Genomic DNA, 15784 nt, shown 5'->3' with positions numbered 1-15784 from the left:
GAGCTTACAAACATCACCATCTCCGTTCTCCTTCCCTACTCTCAACCTGGGAGGCAAGCCCCAGACGTGGGGTCAGCTTTTCCACAGGGAGAAGCATCATGATGACCGAGATTCATTTATTCATTCAACCTGCACTTGCCGTGCCAGGAGCTGATGCAGGCATAGGACACGCAGGACTGATGAGGACAGACGCCATGTTTTATCTCTTGGGGCTTTCATCCTAGTGGGGCTCACAGGCTACTGTCTCTAAGTGTGCTATACAGATAGACATCAGAGAGACTATGGGGTGACGGAAAGAGCACTGATCCTGGCTTGGCTGCTTTTGTGCTGGGTGGCTTCTTGATGGGCCTGGGAGGGCTCAGGGCCCGGGAATCCAGCATGGAAGAAAGCTGGAGAGCACACTGGTTAACCTGAGACTCATATGGCAGCGCTGTCGCCTGCTGCCTGTGTGACCTTTGCAGAAGTGTTCAGGATAGAGCACCTACTTCATAGGCTTGTTGTGAGGACTGAAGAATTAGCGTGGTAGTCCCAGGATGGTGCACATGATAGTCGCTCTCAGATGTCTCTTAGTTGTCACTTTAACCATAGCCCTTTCCTGGCATAGAACCACCGCCTGCCCCTAGATAGACCTCATAACTGTCCAAATGTAAGCGGGTTTCAAGGAGGCATCCCACTGGTGACCTGGGGTTTGGGAAGGGCTAAAGGGTGACTGACAGTCTCTCTATTCTTCTCTGTTCCCTCTCACAGTCGCGGCTTTGGGCAGTCCAACTCCCTCCCGACAACCAGCTCTGTGGGTGGTGGTATGGGCAGACGGAACCCACGCCAGTACCAGATCCCCTCCCGGAACGTCCCTTCTGCCCGCCTTGGCCTCTTGGGTACCAGTGGATTTGTCAGCTCCACCCAGCGCAACACCACAGCCAACCCCACCATCATGAAACAGGGGAGACAGGTTTGTTCTGCCCCAGGAAGAGGGTGGGCAGCCAAGCACAGGCGCTGAGGCTTCAGGACCTACCCCCACATGCCCCCGAGGTGAGCGGAGAGGCCAAGGGAAGGCCACAGTGAGATGCAGGTGTCCCTGTGCTCAGAGGGAACCAGCTGTTTGCACTGTTTCTCTGGGAGACACAGCAATTACATGGCTGCACCTGCTTCATGTGGTTTTACTTAGGATGCCCTATAACCACCTTAACCTTTGTGTGGCCCTGCACATGGGGCCTTTAGGAAGAAATGCAAGACCTATCTGTTATTTTCCTGGCTCCTTTACCTGCCCTAGCAGACCTCAACACCTTCCACATCTGGGTTCCAGAGGAGCCAGAGCATCTAAGGAGCTTTCTCAGCCTTTTTATTTGCAGATACCTCCTTTGTCATGGTCCCAGCTGTGGTGGAAAATCCGAAGAGGAGCCTGAGAGAGGCTACCAGAGGGAAAATTAGAACATTCTCTGCCTGTTAAGGCTAGGCTGCCCAGAGTGTTTGCTATGGGATACAGAGCTGACTTCTGTCCCAAGGGTCCTCCCCACCCAGTCCTGTTTCCCTACCCTGCCCAATGCATGGGCACCTGTGAGCCCAGCTCCGTGGGGCTCTGTAGGTTGGGGCTGGGATTAGAGGGACACAAGTGGGCCTGGGTTGTCAGGAGAAACTTAGGGATGATAGATTGGCTTAAAAACAGGAAAACAGTCCCAGGCAGAATGGACAGCATTTACTCCCCAGGGGATAGAATAAGGTATGAGAAAGCCCCACTATTTGACTGTTGTGGGAAGCCCCAAATCAGTTCAAGAGGAAGTCACCACTAGGACACCCGCATGATAATAAACGCAAGCTAAGTGTGCCAGCTTGTTGCCAGCTGAAAGATTCTTTTTTTCTCCCCCTTGCTTTGTAGTAAGTTGTAAGAATCTCAAAAGGAAAATCAAATGAGAGCCCTGAAATAGTTTGTGCTCTTCGTTGCAAACATTTATAGAACTCTTCCCATCCCTGAAAAAAGTGATAGGAAAAGCAAAGGCAACAAAAGGGATAAAAAGAGTTTTGGAGATAGTGAGGGAAGAGAGCTGTCCAGAGTAAGCTGGGGCTTAGAGAGGCCCCGGGCTTGGAGAGGGGGATAAAATGAATGGAATCCAAACCCCCCTCTCTATAAATATGCAGAAGGGTAGCGCTGGCCTGCAAGCCCTTTTCCAGAAGTTAGCAAAGAGTTCTCCAGGGGTATTTGCCTCTTGAATTCTGGCCAGTGGCCCTGCTCCACACCCCCTCCCCTGTCTGGACTAATGGCTCCCCTTTTGCGTTTCTCATTAGAACCTCTGGTTTGCCAATCCTGGGGGCAGCAACAGCATGCCAAGCCGCACCCACAGCTCAGTCCAAAGGACCCGCTCGTTGCCTGTGCACACTTCTCCACAGAATATGCTGATGTTCCAGCAGCCAGGTAGGGCCCTGCACTTGATCTCTCCCTCTTGCCTCCCCCTGACACAGGGGAGGCCAGGACGCCAAAATAGATGCCCCTGTGAACCCAGCCGGAAAGTGCTTAGCCTCGACTGTCACCACGCATTCTTTTGAGCTTATAGAAGCCTTTCCTTTTTTAAACTGTGCCTTGCCAGCATGAATAGCGGCTGGTTGGCTGGGAGCCAGCACATGGAGCCCCAGAGTCAGTTGCAATCTGACGGGGATATTTTTGATACTAGTCATATTTCTAGATTGATTAAACCAGAGATATCACTGGAGGGCTATTTGGGGGAGTTGGGAGAGGTTCCATGTGTAGTGAATGTGTGTGTGTGTGTGTGTGTGTTTGTGTGTGTGTACTTTGTGTATAGGTGGGGGGATGTGCAGGAAGTGAGACAGAGAAAGAGGAAACTTGAAAGCATTGGCACTGAGACTCTTACCCCTGGTTTGGGAGTGCCTTGCAAACATGACATATTGGGTTAAAGAGCAACTTGGTGCACCTCAAATCAGCTGTACTGATTGTACAGTTGTGCCTCCTAAAACAGAGTAGCCAGGATTATGAACAGATAACAACTGCTTGCACACTTTGTCTATACAGACAGTGACCTCTTAAGACCCCATGAGTCCTATAAAGCCATGCAAAGTCATCTAGCTAGGTGACTTCTAGGTGGGAAAGTCAGGAACGAGTGTTGTACCTATAGGAAAATACCCACCCTAGGCAGCAGACACACTTTGTACAGTAAATCTTCTGGAATTTTAAGGAGAGGAAATGTTACTGTGGCCTGGCTGGGCAAGAGAGCTTCTTGGAACTGGAGCTTAGCTTCAGGTGACAGAGGGTGAAGAAGTAGAAAGAGGAGGGTGGAGCTGCAGGCCGAAGGAGTGAAGGGAGCAAGACTACAATTGTACCAAGTACCTCAGTGGGTTCCAGAAGGTGTTGCTGAGTCAAAGGGCCAGACTGAAGTAGCAGAGAGTAGACGAAGGGAGCTGGAAGGATTACAGCTGATGATGAGGGCTCGGAGTCCAAGGCCAAGGAGCTCAGACCCCAGCCACTCTCAGGGAGGGATGTGTGGAAGATTTTGAGCAGGCGTGTGTCTGGAAGAAGTAGGGAGGCACTGAGGAGGAAGGGGGGCTGAGAAGCCACCACAAGGTAAGGTATGTCAGGAAAGGATAATGGTCCAGATGCTTGTTTGAAGTTGCTTCTTGACTTCCTAGAACCTTTCCTATGTGCATACATTTGTTTTAAAGCTCCTTTTACTCTGTTTTGATACTTGTACCTTCCTGGGAAAAGATATTTGATAAAATTTAGGGACACTGAAGGTCTTCTCCCTAGGTCATTTAGTCCCAGTCTCTGTTTTGGTGCAGAATTAAGTGTAATCCGTTCTCAATAAAAGAGAATCTAGACAATATTTGAAGACATCCTGGGTACAAGGAGATCTTTCCCCCTGACCTCGGTCCTGGGACTGCAGCCTACCTCTCTCCTGCTCCTTCAGTCCCCATACATTTGTAGCCTCCTTGCTGCATTCTAACCTCTTATCCATCCCTTTTTTTGGTCTCTTCCAAGTCCTCAGTCCTCTGTTCTTCCCCACCTTCTCCCTGTCTTAATTGGGAAGACCAGGCCCACCAGGAAGAGTTGGCCATCGCTAGGAAAACTATCAGAGTCTGTAGACACACATCCTCCATCTGCATTTTTGTTTCCCCTCTGCTGTTGTACAGTAGTTCTGAGCTGCTTGCTCAGGCTCAGGGCACCTGTGACCCTAAGATCATTTGTACCCTCTTCCCATGAAGCCTGTTGTTCCCATAGTTTAAAAATCAAATAATAGAGGAGGGCTTTTAAGGAAAAGTGACTGCCGCTTTCCCCTCCCCCTTCCAGCCCACAGTCTCATCTCTCAGAGGCAGCCACTTATAATGATTTTCAGTTTTCCTGGTAGTTAACCCAAAAGTCTCTAAACAATGTTCTTTGTAGCTGGACTTAGAATTCTAGAACCTGCTTGGGGATTATTTTTTGGAATGGGGGTTTAAATTAGCCTCTAGCACAAGCATTACAAACCCACTTCCAGCAAGGCCCTGATGAACCTCAGCATTTCTAATAACAGCCAAGTCATGGGGACAGGGCTACTCCAGATTTCCTGATTGAAAATACACTGATGAGTACTGGACAGGGGCCACTCCTATGTCCTGACTAGCACACTTAGCCCACGCTTGGTGGCTCTTCCTGGGGCACGGTCATGAAGGGTGAGGCAGGGCACAGCCATGACTCAGGATCCCTGGCTGAAGGGAACAGAGGCTGAAGAAAGTCACTGCCATGGGCACAAGGATGGCTCCTCCTCAGTCTCCAGGGTCATCCCTGCCCCTTACAGATCAGACACTGGTTTTCAAGACCGCAAGTTGTGACCAGAACTCTTGCTTCTTCCCGAGGAGACAGCCTCCTTTACAGGACAGGCCCGTCCAACTGCCACAGCCAGGCCCAGACAGAGTTGTCCTAGGGAGGCGGGGTCTCTCGGGGATGGGCCTTCCACTCAAAGCAGCACATCCTTGTTAACTAGGCAGGGATCTAGGGGCTGGTAGCCAGGGCGGCTGGATTAAACTGCAAGTGTCATATCAAGGAGTCAAAATCTTAAAGGCAGCAAGTGGCTTCCATCTTTACACAAGTGGTAGTAGTAGTGAACACAAAATGGAGTAGAGATATATAACCAACCCCAAATTAAATACTCAGAAAACTGTGTTTACAGTACAGCAGAGTGGCTTCCACCTGGCCATTAGAAGTCTTAAGAACATCCATTTAAAACCATATGGGTAAATCTTGGAACCTATAACACATTCTGAAAAAGTTTTGATTCTGTAAACTTAAATACTTCCATTAAAATGGTGGAAGACTTTAAACGTCTCCAAAGTCTGGGGGCTTGTTGCAGCAACGAGGGGGTTCTCACAACCCCCAATTGTATTAATTGACCAGTCACCTGGCTTGAATCTACAAGACCATGTCTTCTTTCCTGGATCTACAGAATTTGTGGACCCCTAGGAGGCCCTGTCAGGGGTTATTTTTTAATGTATTCCCACATAGACAGTTTAGATGTTTCCCAGGACAAACTAAGAGAGCCGCTAAGTGAAGCACTAAGAAGCACTAAGCTGGTCCTCTCAGAGCAGGGGGAAGAGGGTCTGGTAAACTAACCAGAGGGGTGGCTTGAGCTCAAAACAAGTGTGGTGCCTGGTGAGTGACGTCAGGTTTCCTCAAAAGGCAGGGTGTTATCCAAATTGGAAAATTAGTTTGGAAATTGCTTGGAGATTGATTACCTTCTCCTGGAAGCAGATCTGTTCCTGCTGACCCCAGCTCAGCCAACTCTTGGGAGCCGGTCAGAGAGGATCTCACAACAGCCCTGGTGCAACACAAGGCCGTAAAAGCCCTTAACCACCTGGAGGGCCTGACAGGAAAAGGCAGAGGGACCAGGAGCCAACTTTAAAGGAAAAGCATGGGAAAGGGTAGGCTGGGCAGCCTCACAGAGAGACATTCTGGGGAATCTCTTCACTTGCGCGAAATCACCTGCAAACTACCATTGGTACTGGATGGCCCAGATGGGAGATGAGTAAGGTGTTTCGTGATGTGACCTATCTGTTCACCATAGCAAACCTCCCCTATGCACAGCTCCTGGCTGCATCTCTTCCACGATAAGAAGGGTACACCCCTGGAAGCACAGTGCACAAAGATGTTATCATTCACTTCCTCCTTGGTGTGAGTTTCAGATTCCTCCCAGAGAACTGCCTTTTGGAAGAGTGGGGAGAGGAAGAGTACCATCCGCACACTAGGTCCATGAGGGGGATGGAAGGAGCTGCCATGCAGAGGAAGAGACCAGAACAGGGACCCACTTAAAGTACCTGATGCACATTTACTCCCTCACTTCTAGTCAACCAAGGCAAACAGTCCTGCTCAGGACTGGCAGATAATAGGTAGGAAGGTTGGTAAATGAATCAGTTGTATCACAGCCAAAAACCCAGCTGGGCTTATGCTCTCATGCCTCTGAAAGTTAAACTCAGAGAGACCAATCTGGGGCAAGATAGTACAATATTGTCTCCTACCGTATTCTCCTTGTCATTTTGCATGAAAGTGTGGATCCCAGAGGATTTCCCCGGCACAGACTTCTGCAGGTTTAGGAATTAGGCCACCAGAGAAAAGCTGCATTCCCCATAGCAGACTTACTTCTCTTCCTCTGCCCCCACCATGACCACCACAACTGTGTCTGTGATAATCAGTGTGGCTGTTTCCCTACTGTCACTGATTTCTTTTCCTTCTGTTACGGCCCTCCCCTGTCTGCTTGGTTCCCATCTTCCCTGTTTCCCTTTCTCCCCTTACTCTCCTTATCCAGTCCGAGCCCACTTCTCCATCCTCTTTCCTCTCTTCGTCAGCTTCCTGGATTTCTCTCTTAACTTGAAGCCTTCCTAGTTATTCAACAGGTAGTCTAAGCTATCATTGGCAAAGTGGGAGTCTAGAGGGTTTTCGTCCATTCATTATTCTAAAGTACTAAAGACACTGGCCTCTTTACCTCAGCCTCAGGGACTGGGAGCGAGCTGCAGAATTGCACCACAGGTGCCACATAGGGGACACTCAGCTGAGGTGCCTGGTTTCTGCCAAGGAGAAGCCACATGGGTTCTGCCCCTCCACCAGGTGGACCCAACAGCAGCACTTCATTAGGAATGGGTGGCTGCTTCCTTACAGAATCTTCTTGACCCTGGACCTGAGCATTAGGCTCTGTACTTGTGGAACTTCTAGAAAGACACAATTAAAAAGTCCCAGGTCAGCCTAAACCCTGGGCATCCTAAAATGGGGGATCCTCACTGAATACTGGAATGGTCTGATGGTGAGGGGAAAAATTCCTAGTTCTCAGAGATATCACCTGAGCTAAGGAAACAGGCCTGTTGCAAGCAACAGCAGAGAAGGCTTAGTGAGTCTTTCCTTTTTGCCTCATTGAAGGCATAAAACTATGTCTGTCTGGTCCATTACAGCTGGGGGCCCAGGCTAAAGACAAGAGCTGGCCTGCTGGTTCTTGTGCCCCTGGGTGGCAGGAGCTGCCCAAATGCTTCTCTCGGGCTGTAAGAGTTCTGCCCACCCAAGCCACGCCTGGCTGAGGGCTTCCAGCCTGAGATGGAAGCTGTTATCCACCCAGCTGGTCTCACTCTGTCTTGTATGTATGGGGAGATGCCACGGATCTGTTTTTATCAAATACACAATTAAAAAGTCACACTATTAGGAAACTCTGGAGTGTGAACATATGGGCTTCTCCCAAGACTAAGAATTTTTCAGAGCCACCCTGGGAGTGGTGGGGGGTCGTGACACCCTAGCGCACCAGAGGGAAGAGCTGAAGGATGAAAAGAACTGTGCCAACTTTCAACCTAAAAGAGCAGCCACTAAGGTTTGGAGATTCTAGAGTGGAGAGCCCCGCATTTCTCAGCCCCCTTTTTTGAACACTCAGTCCTAGGCTGGGAATATGGCATTTTGCTGCGTGTTGGCAAGAAATCCTGCAGCTGAAACACTTCTCTCCAAATGTCGAGCATCTTTATTTATCCAAATCTCTCCACAGTGTTTGTTTAAAGGGGAGTGCTAGAGAGTAAACTAAATTTTACAATGAGCATATGGATGGTTATAATTGCTGAGGGTTTTTTTTTTCATATTTGCTAACTGGCTATATATAAAACTGTGTTTCTATTTTATAGATTTCACACCCTGAAGGCTGCTAATTTTGCATGCATATGATTTTCACATGAATGGATGAAAATACTAAAATACTCTTCCCTCTGGATTGTCTGATTGCCCCGACCCTACTCTGAGAGCAACAGTGGGTGGGGTGGGAAAGACCCTTCAATTCTCTCTGGCTCCCAGCTTCCCGGGAAGCCCAACCGTCCTCTGTCTGCTCATAAATTGGCACAGTTGCCTTTCAAACCCATTGATGCTGGCTGGAACTTGTGTCAGAAAGAACCCTGTCTGCTCCCCAGTGCTTTCCATATTGATCCATCTTGCCCATCTACTCTAAGAATTTTAAACAACAGAAATGACATCGGCCTCTGAATTAGCCGGCAATGGGGAACACAGATTGCAGAGAAAAACCTAAATGTATAGCTAATCAAGGAAAACAAATACTTTGGCTTAGCCATTGGTTTCAACTTCCTATCCCACTAAACCACCAACCTAACCTCATTTGTAATCCCGCCCTCCAGCCCCCAAGTGCCCCCTGGTGGAGATTCGAAGGAACAAAGAAATGGCCTGAAGCTTGGGTCACCAGGATCCTTTTCCCACTTAGAGATGGCAGAGCTAAGGCACAATGATAAGTTTCCCATAGTCGCCTATGAAGACCGTGGCCATGTTAAAATTCCCAGGCCCTCAGAACATATCCCACTGCTGATTTTTTCTGCCCCCACCCCTACTCCCGCCATAAGATTTCACAATTCTTAGCTGTCAGACTTTCCTTCTATTTCTTGTTCCCTCTTTTTCATCATTCAATAGTCATATATGAAGTGTGCCAGAAGACCACGGCTGGGTATGTTATAGGAAATAAAAAAGCACTGTCGCTGTCTGCAGGGTGCTTCCAAGCCATTGAAAGATGCTCAGGAGCTTCCCAGAATGAGGGACGGGGGAGGTACAGACAGCGAGAGCCCCAGCAGAACAGGGGCGGCTCCCCTGGGCTGCCTCCCGCTCTGAGGACGAGGACTGGAGCCTGGAGAGAGAGAGGGTCCAGGAGGCCTGGTGGTTAGAATGCACCCAGCATCGTCCTGGGGAGTGAGCCCCACAGCAGACAACTCAGCCCTTCCAAGTGGCTGGAGGCTGAGAGTCCCGACAGGCCGCCGTAGCTGCTGCAGTGCGCAGGGCAGTGCCAGCTCTGGAGTCAGACCTTCATGGGTTCTTGTGTCACCCGGGCAACCTCACAAGTCCCTTGGCCTCTCTGGGTCCCGCTTAAGAACTGGGCACCTGGCACAGTCATGGATTCGGAAGAGGCACTCGCCACGCTGTGGTTTCCATTTCCTTGTAAGGAAGCAGACATGCACCAAGTTCTAGGTGCCGGTTCTAGGCACAGGCAGCAGCAGAGCCAAGTCCTGCTCCAGTGAAGTGAAAACCTAACTGGAGGCAAGCAACAAATACATATGTAATATGTCAGATGTTGGTGATAGCTGTGGACAAAAGTAAATAAAGCCGAGGAAGGGGATAGAGCCAGGAAAGTTCTGTGTATATATAATGCCCTTTCTAAAGAGACAGTAGCCGAGCCAGAGATGTAAGGCAGGGAGAATGCAAGCTAAGCCATGAAAATATCCAAGAACCACAATTCTGGGCAGTGCAAAGTCCCTGGGGCAGAAGAGGACTTGGAATGGAATGAAGGAAGGAGAGAGCAGAGGTTAATAAAGGCCAGACCACGTGGGCCACGGCAGGGGGTTAGTTTTTACTCGGACGGGAAGCTGTTGGAGGGTTCTGAGCAAAGGCTGGATAGACTATCTGTGACCAGCTACTTTTAGTTACCAGTTTTCTTCTAGCCGCCCATGTTCACAATGGACTCTGCGTCTAACAGACTCAGCGGTTGGTTGAAACCAGAGCGTAACTTTCCGCCATACTGACCCTGATAGTCCCCTGAGTCCTCCCAGGGTGGAGTGCATACCTACTCCTCGTTCTTGGAGTCTCTGTCACCAACATAACCCTTTGTCCCTTGCAGAATTCCAGCTTCCTGTGACTGAACCTGACATCAACAACAGGCTGGAGTCCTTGTGCCTCAGTATGACCGAGCACGCCCTGGGAGGTGAGTGGGTCCTCCTTGCATTTTACCGCATGGCTGGGAGGACTCCCAGTCCTGTGCTGTCCACACTCTGGCAGTGGCTCAGGAGTAATGGGGAAGGCGCAAGGGAGGTAGGCAGGGGACAGGGAGGGAGAATGGCTTCAGGGTGGTGTTGGGTCCTCATCAAGCCATACTACGCCTAGTTGCCCGCAGGGCCCTGCTCCTCCTTTTCTGGTGGGTGAGTCAGGAACCTGCAGACCGAGGCTCACTCTCTGCTCAGAGCCACCCACCCAGTGCACACTGAGGTCCCACCACCGCAGCTGCCCCAGCCAAATGCTGTGAGCTGGAGGAGTCAGAAACACAAGACATGGCTTTTAGTGGCAACATCCCCCCACAGAATTGGATTCTTTCCTTCTCGGCACTAGATCTCCCAGTCTGGTCCAAGCATATCCCGGCTTGCTCTAAAAATAGAATTTTTGAAACCAAAATCCCTGCTTGTTTTTCTGTCTCCCTGTTCCAAATGGCTTCCATGACGCCTGGAACCCCAAGCAGTCTGAGATGTCCTTCACAGTGTGATAGGGAGGATCCAGTTCAATGTGCCTACGGGCTGCAGCCCCAAAGGGAGCTCCAGAAGCAGCTAGGTCGTCCCACTGTTCATTTGGTCTGAAGCCCTATGTCATCACAAGAGTCCCAGGAGGCCTTCAGTGCCCTCCTGGTACCAACCAAGTGCCTTACTCCAGCCTGGTTTCCTAGCCAGCCCTGGGGATGTTTGGCAGGCCGAGGAGAGATATCCACCCTTTCCTGCCAACCTCCAGGAGGCTCTGAGTCAGAGAGGCCTCCTGCGACCCTTCCCAGTAGCCCTCTCCAGTCAGGATGTGCTCACCCACCCTGGAGATGGGAGGTCGGCACACCTAGAGCCAACATTTGTGCTATCCGGCAGCAGTGAGGAGAAAGGCTGCTGTCAGCTGCTCTTCCCCAAGCTTCGTCCTCCTGACCAGGGGTTTATAGATTTTTAGTCCCTGCAAACACAGTCTTATCCTGACACCAAATATGAGGCCAAAAATGTTCTACCTGGAGCAGATCAGGAAGCAAGGACAGCACCCACTTGACCTCAGCTGTGCAAGGCTCTCCAGAGCCCAGAGCAAGCCTCCACTCAGTACCAGAAGGGAGCGAGCTGAAGGCTTCCCAGCACTGCTGACTGAACAGACAGTGGGGAGGCACAGCTCCTGATGGGACCTCCCTAGGGTTCCAGGAACCCCATCTGCAAACCCCTGGCCACTCCCATCCTAGCAGCTTCACAGCATCAGTGGTGCACCCCTGGTACCGCTGTAGGGGGGAGGTGCCATGAGCTCCTCTTCGCCAGCTCACCAAGGGGATTGGGTCAGCACACTGACAGCCCCTGATGAGTAATGGGAAACAAACCCAAGGTCCATCCACATGTGGAAATGGATGAGTGAAATGTTGTATAAAGAGACAGTGGAATATCATACAGCCTTAAAAAGGAATGAGCTACTGATACATGCTACAATATGGATGAACCTTGAAAACATTATGCTGTATGAAAGAAGCTAGACACAGAAGGCCACACAGCATATAATTCCATTTAGGAATTTATGAGATGTCCAAAACAGGCATATCTACAGAGACAGGCGGTACAGATTAGTGGTTGTCAGGGGCCGAGGAAACTGGCAGTGGAGAGTGACTACTTAATGGGTACTAGGTGAAAATGTCCTGGAATTACCTAGTGGTGATGGCTGCACAACTCTGTGAATATACGAAAAACTTCTGAATTGTACGCTTTAAAAGGGTGGAATTTGTGATATGCAAATTACATTTCAACGTTTCAAAAAGGGAAGCCTCCCAGACCCTGAGAATTCAGGCCAAGCTCAGTGCACTGCAGGCAGCCCAAGCTCCCTCCCACCCAACAGTGGCTGGTGGGTGAGGAATTCCCGCTGCCTTTGAGAGTCAGCAAGGAAAACTGACCTTCTCCCCCAGGGCTAGCTATATCTCAGATAATTGGCATGTTGGAAGCCCTTATCAAACTGCTAAGTGCTAACATTATCATCATTGGTAGCAAGAAGGCCAAATGCTCTTTATTAAAGGGAGGTTTTCATTGAAAAGGCTTCATTTTTTAGCCCATTCTTCTGTATTTACAGAAAACCTCTTTGAACTGATTTTTTAATTTTTTTGTTAATGTTTTCATCTTGTTAATCTCCTAAGCCTTGGTATTGCTATATTTTCCCTCAATAATCCTCTCTGGTGGGAAGCCTTATAAGCATTTTCCTGAGCAAAGGATGCAAATTACGTTCAGGGTGCCCCAACTAGGCACAGTGGCATCGAGCCCTCCCACTATCACTGCACCTCTCTGCTAGCCCACCTCCTCCAGGTGCTGGGGAAGATGACCTTGCTGGGGACAGAATGCCAATGAATTAGTCATTTTACAGGAGGACAAATAATGAGGGACAGTAAAGCAAAGTAAAAGAGGTTCCTCTGCCTGTGTCTCAGGACAAGAAGGGAGGGTGTCCAAGTTCCTGGGATACCACATCCTAGGATGGTCATTCTAATGTGGCTGGTCCATGGGCCCCAGGCCTTGGGGGCCCAACCTTTTGTGCTGACATCTCTGGCCTCAGTGTCCTCCACTAACTGCAGCCCCCTGCCTTCCCCCCCACCCTCTCACTGTATCAGTCTAAGCCATTTTTCTCTTTGGCCTTCCCTTTCTGTCTCTTCTTTGCCCCTCCCCTGGCCTCTCCAACAGCACCCAGGAGGCAGTTGCCTCTGCCATCTTGGTTGGTGAATATTTAAGGCTTTCATCTGGCTCTTCTGGGCCTGCTCTTGATTGGTGGCCCTAGATATAAAGGAAGACTCAGGCGTGGCTGCTGTCTTCCTCCTGCAGAGGGGTTATATGGGCAGGAACAGCCACAGCTTTACAAAAGCAAGGCTCCTTCAAGCAGGATGACGTCTGCAGTGAATCCTACCATAAAGAGGAATGCCCAGTCCACCCTCTGCTGCTCCAGGATTCATGTTTTCACGTGATCCCCTTGCCATTCCTTCTGACCTTCTCTCCTTATTCCTTCTTAGGACTTAACAGCCCCACTTCTAGCTGATATGGAAACTGCAAATTAGAAAAAGGCTCCACTTTCTCGATGCTGTTCTGCCCTTACTTGATATTTGTCGTAATAACTATAAAACCTATAATGAATACATGTGAATGGTGCTCCTGGAAGTTGTGCAGTGCACAGCTTGCACCACTGTTTCCCATGGCCCATTACCAGTGCAGAACCACCATAAGAGGTTCAGGTTAACACCTGCAGAGGTCAGCCAGATTACTGATTATAAATTCACATGTGGGGGCCTCTGGGACTGACGACCTGATACCACAAACACTCCCAAGGGTCATTTGCTTTTCTTCTTTAAGATCTCTCCAAAAACCATATGGAACTTTAGGGACACCCACAAGTACAAATAAAATTGGGAAAATCCAAGTAGATTGGTTGATTGTATCCACATCAGTACTTTCGTGGTAACATTATAGTTTGGCAAAATGTTACCATTGGGAGAAACCCAGCAAACCCGGAAACCTGGTACTGTCTCTTGTAATTATGTGAATCTGCCCATGAGGAGGCCAGGCCTGTGCCGTGGACTCAGCACTTGTCCTCCAGCTTTCCCTGAACACTGTGCCACTCCCCTGTCACACCTGAGTTCTGCCTGCTGCATCTAGATGCTCCTCCTGGTAGACCAGGTTAGTCACATCCAAGCGCAGAGCAGGACACACGTGCTGACTGGATATCAGTAAAACCAGGGAGGCTTCCTGCATCCCTCCCTGGCCTTCATTTAGTGGTCACTGAACACAGCTGCTTCTGCCTACTACGATGGCAAACCTATGCTTCTCTCTGCTCACTGGATAAGCCCTTGCAGACAGTCCCCAGCATGAACCACTGCTGGGGCCCTCCTGCCATGAGCCTTTTCCTCCTTTAGGTCATCTGACACAACAGCCAGAGAAACCATTCTAAAATTAGATCTAACTGCTCAGCTTATAATGCCCCAATGACCAAATCCAAGCTCCTGTTCATTGTACACAAGACCCTGACGCCCTCATTCTGGGGCAGGGACACTCCTATAGTCCCACGTGTAAGCAGACAAGCAAAAAGGAGCTGGGCAGCCATCAGCTTCCTCTGCAGTCTGTTTCCTCATTGCCTTTCTCTCGGACATGCACATCTTCCACTTTTTCATCAACTCTCCATAATGGAGACACAGTCTACGCTCCATAGCCACAGCACTCACTCAGCCACTCCCACAGGATCTTTCAGTTCCCAGTGCCCACAGCCTCTAACAATGTTGTCTGCACCTAATCAGATTGAGACTGAGAAGCTGGATCATTTTGGGTCAGATGCATACGCCTGGTCTACTCAGCTGTGGCCAGGGCTCAGTCACAGCCACCTCATGCCCAGTCTTTCAACAGGGACTCAGTGACAGATGTGCCAAAGGGGTGTGCGCTGGACAGGTCCACCCGCATGTCTCTAGAAGCCCCCCACCAGCTCTTTGGCACATCTCCTGCCACTCCTCCATTCTCCAACCCCTCACCCTAGACCTCCATCCAGCCCCCAGCGCCACCATTTGATGACCAACATCACACACCTATACGTGAACTGGACGCCCTCCGCATCCCCTCCCTTTTCTGCCTCCTCCTCTCTTCTCCTACCAGCACCTTCTTACAAAAGTCATTTTCTTCTCTGTGAAACTGTCCTTGACTTCCAGGCGCAACCTATTTCTTCTCCAAGTTCCTGCTGTGCCTGGTACATACCCCGTCATAGCAGTTATCACTCCTACCTCACTGTGGCTTTACAGGTCTGCCCCGACTAGGATGTGAGAGCACTAGGTCTTTTCATGTTGGCTCCCAGCCTCATTACAGCTCTTGGAAAAATGGCTGTTCTCCAGATGCTGAGTGGGTGGGCGTGTGAACGAATGAGCGAGTAAGTTTGGCCCTTGCCTGTCTTCAGAGACGAGGAAGCCCAGCGTGCGCGGTGTGGGACTAGGTGGACGTGAAGGAACGGTTTCCTTTGTTCACCTGTGCCCATCGTGTGTTCTTTCTCTCCCAGACGGGGTTGACCGGACCTCCACAATCTAGAAGCTGAAGATGAGAGTGACCGCGCTGGCCGTGAAATCGACTGCTGCGGGTCCAGTGTCAACCATCTTCAGGGCTGCACAGAATCCTCTGAGATACTTTGCAGCCTTTTTTCCCCCCTGGTCCCTCTCCCATTTTGATTTTGTGAGAGCGTAGGTCGTCCTTGTAAACATATCAGTAGACCGGGGATTGGTAATTTTGTCATTTGTTTCTGTCACGGGATGGCTTGTGTGCGGGGTGGGGAGGGGTCTCTAGGGAAACGAGGGAACGCAGGTGGCCTCCTGGATGGAAAGAGGGGGAGAAGAGAACACAAAGAGTACCGCCGTGGAAGAGAGACGGGGAGAGCCGCGGGAGGGAGGCGGAGGCCTTGGGCTTGGGAGCAGCCTCTGCAGTCAGGCCCCAGGACCCGACACAGTCGTGCGGGCGTGCGACCAAAGTCAGATGGCAGCCCGCCCTCCCCGCTGCCCGGATCGGCTTTCCCCGAGGACCCGGCTTG

General features: G+C 50.3%; 1 protein-coding gene across 3 annotated transcripts in view; it reads left to right on the top strand.

Annotated features, from left to right (window-relative positions):
- The window catches only part of SAMD4A (sterile alpha motif domain containing 4A), a 208090-nt gene extending 192606 nt beyond the window's left edge, over nt 1-15484 (top strand). For all 3 annotated transcript variants that reach the window (XM_029950983.1, XM_029950982.1, XM_029950984.1), the window contains 4 exons: nt 748-949; nt 2281-2407; nt 10107-10190; nt 15263-15484. In XM_029950983.1, coding sequence (XP_029806843.1) covers nt 748-949; nt 2281-2407; nt 10107-10190; nt 15263-15291 — 442 coding nt within the window. In that variant the 3' untranslated portion in view covers nt 15292-15484. The remainder of the gene's footprint in view (nt 1-747; nt 950-2280; nt 2408-10106; nt 10191-15262) is intronic.
- Nucleotides 15485-15784: the final 300 nt, after the last annotated feature.

Source organism: Suricata suricatta, chromosome 9 (assembly GCF_006229205.1).
Source record: "Suricata suricatta isolate VVHF042 chromosome 9, meerkat_22Aug2017_6uvM2_HiC, whole genome shotgun sequence".
In the NCBI taxonomy this organism is placed as follows: domain Eukaryota; kingdom Metazoa; phylum Chordata; class Mammalia; order Carnivora; family Herpestidae; genus Suricata; species Suricata suricatta.
The sequence above is the reverse complement of the archived record's forward strand: the minus strand, read 5'-3'. Positions and strand labels throughout refer to the sequence as shown.